Source organism: Phalaenopsis equestris, unplaced genomic scaffold, assembly GCF_001263595.1.
Source record: "Phalaenopsis equestris unplaced genomic scaffold, ASM126359v1 Scaffold000090, whole genome shotgun sequence".
NCBI lineage: Eukaryota > Viridiplantae > Streptophyta > Magnoliopsida > Asparagales > Orchidaceae > Phalaenopsis > Phalaenopsis equestris.
Window position 1 is genome coordinate 917703 of NW_018164532.1, and position 2721 is coordinate 920423.

At 36.5% G+C, this 2721-nt stretch overlaps 1 protein-coding gene across 2 annotated transcripts in view; it reads right to left on the reverse strand.

Annotated features, from left to right (window-relative positions):
- Positions 1-2225: 2225 nt before the first annotated feature.
- Positions 2226-2721, reverse strand: part of LOC110020030 (protein RALF-like 34) — a 1244-nt gene continuing 748 nt past the window's right edge. The window contains exon 2 of one of the 2 annotated variants that reach the window (XM_020717986.1): positions 2226-2716. In XM_020717986.1, the coding sequence (XP_020573645.1) occupies positions 2419-2716 (298 nt within the window). In that variant the 3' untranslated portion in view covers positions 2226-2418. The remainder of the gene's footprint in view (positions 2717-2721) is intronic. The other variant, XM_020717985.1, reaches the window with a different exon arrangement.

The following is a 2721-nucleotide window of genomic DNA, read 5'->3' on the forward strand; positions in this document are numbered from 1 at the left end:
GAAGCTGAGTTTCAGAGTGAGATCTAGGGCTTATGTTCTTGGGAGATTTGTGAAGCCCAAATTCTATACTAGGATTGAGTGCGACGTGGTGATGGATCAGAGCAAGCTGAACAAACCGGTTTCGCTAAAGAACTCTTGCCGGATTGATTAGTTTCTTGTTCATTTGATTGAATTTTGATCGGGAAAAGAAGCAATTCGGGGTTTCTATTTTGTTTTTTTGCTATAATTATGGGGAAGAGCGTATGTTTCTGTGATGGCCTGTGATGGCAGCTGGATCTGTCGGATTTGAAAATTGAAGGAGATGTTTATGTTTATGATTTAATAAAGGAAAAAACTTTATTTGATTATTTATTTATTTATTTATTTTTATAAGAAATGAATTTGAAAGATATTGTTGAGATTTGAAAGATATTGCAGCAGAAAATTGGTCGTAATTACAAGTAGAAAATATTAATAACGTTGAAATGAGGATGAGCGAATCTGTCGATCTCCATGAATTAATAAGTCAAAATATTAGAAAAGGGAGAGCATTTCAAAAAATAAATATAAAGAGCTTGTAACGCGAGCTGATTTATTTATTATAAAAGAGTGAATATTTTTAATTTAAATTAGTCTTATAATAAAATAATAAATATAACGAATAATTAGGATCAATAAAAAAATAATATAATTTTTAAATGTTTTTTAATCTAAAAATAAATTCTTGAAATTTAATCCATTGAGACTATATTTTGATGATAACTTTCTTATTTAATATTTATTTATTTTTTGTTGGAAAAATGAACTTTTTAGATCAAAATTTATTTAAATATGATAATTATAAGAAAATTATTCTTTTATATTTTCCACAGTAATTCTATAGCTTATTTGAGGGGTAATTGCTAGTAGCCGTAAATAGAACATCACAATAACTTTGAAGAGAGACATTTACGTTCATACCACATAATTCTTATGTATTTACATATGTAAGAGCTATACCTTCAATTTACATTAAGAAATGTAGAGATAAACTTAAAAAAAAAATAATGTTGTATAAAAAATGATCTTAATCTATTAAAATTAAATGACAATATGACCACTCAATAGGACACAATGGAGAAAAGGAATTGCATGCAGCCGACCGCACTTAATTGGGGGGGGGGGGGCGGTATAGTAATATGAAGTTAAACTTTCATATTACATACAAACACTTTAATTTTTAACTATTTAAAAAAAAAATGAAATATATATTTATGGATAATTTTATGAGATCAAAATATTATAAATATAGATATGAACTTTTAAGTGTTAAATATATAAGAATTCTATGAGCCTGAAATTCTCGCCTATATCCTCTGCCTCACCCTCTCTGTGGTAGGGAGAAATTATTGGGTAGTGTCCGATTCTAAGCGTAGATCACGGTGATCCACGGTCAGAATTATTTCCGTTTTTTTTTAAGAGAAAAAAAATTTAGATAGAGCTCACCGAAATGTATCCGGACCGTAAATCAGGTCGCATCCGATCCGTATGAAATAATTTTTCGTGTGGTAGGAGCCCCAAACCCTCGCCAACATCCTCAACCCTCCGAATTTCACCCAAATCTCCCTTCTCAGCCCATCACGATACAGTCGCCATTAGAGAACCGGGAAATGAATGACATGATCACAACTTACAGAGACCACATCACAGTATCACGACTTACAGAGACCAGCGAATCTCCTATTTTTCTCAACCTTCCGCTCGGCTCCTACCAGAAATCATTTAGGAAGGTAAGCATGTTTGCGCCATTCTTCCTCTTCACTGGTAGGATGTAGGTGATCGCGACTTAAAGAGACCACCAAAACTCTCATCTTTCTCATCCTTTCGCTCGGTTCCTAACAGAAATCAAAGTGGAAGGTAAGCCTCTTTGTGCCATCCTTCCTCTTCCCTCGTAGAATGTAGGCATGGGTTTCGAGCTCCTACCACGTCCGGAAGCCACGACGTCCTTCATCTGTAATTTTAATTTTTTGGGACCTTTACATGTAATAACTATTATTTAGGTATTTATGCAATAATTTATTAATGATTTAATAAGTACATTGCAATAATAACTCAATTACAAAATCATCATCAACAACAAACTCCAAAATCCCTTTTATAGAAGAAAATGCATTACATTACAAAACCAACTGTTTGATTAGCTGAAATAAAAAGAAACTAACAGAGTTTTAATTTCCATTTTGTTCACTAATTTATCAAACCATAAATAGAAGAAGAACTGAACAGTCAACACATTCCAATAAGAAGACAACACACAAGCTTTCACCCCACAAGCATCCAATCCTACCACCCCCGAGTTCCCAAATCAACACACACAGATTCTTCTACACAACCCACATTCCCAACAGAAATCTAAACACCACCAAATCGGACCAAAAATACAGACCGAGAGTTATGGAATCACCTGCGACAAAGCGTAATGGAGTTGCATCCGCGAGAGTAAGGGTAAACGGGACCTCTCGCACGGTGGCAGTTGTGGGTGTAGTAGGATCGGCCGGAGCGCGGCGGGCACGGGACGCGATTCGCCGATAGGGCACCGTAAGAGATGTAGTAGTCGGCCAGATTTCGCCGGTGCCAGAAGAGCGATCGCCGCGGGATTCCGCTTTCGTCGGCGTCTCGGATGAGGTCATCGTCGGGATCGGAGCCGAATGAGCTCGAGAAGGCGGAGGCGGCGACGGGCCAGTCGATGGCGTCGGCGCGCAG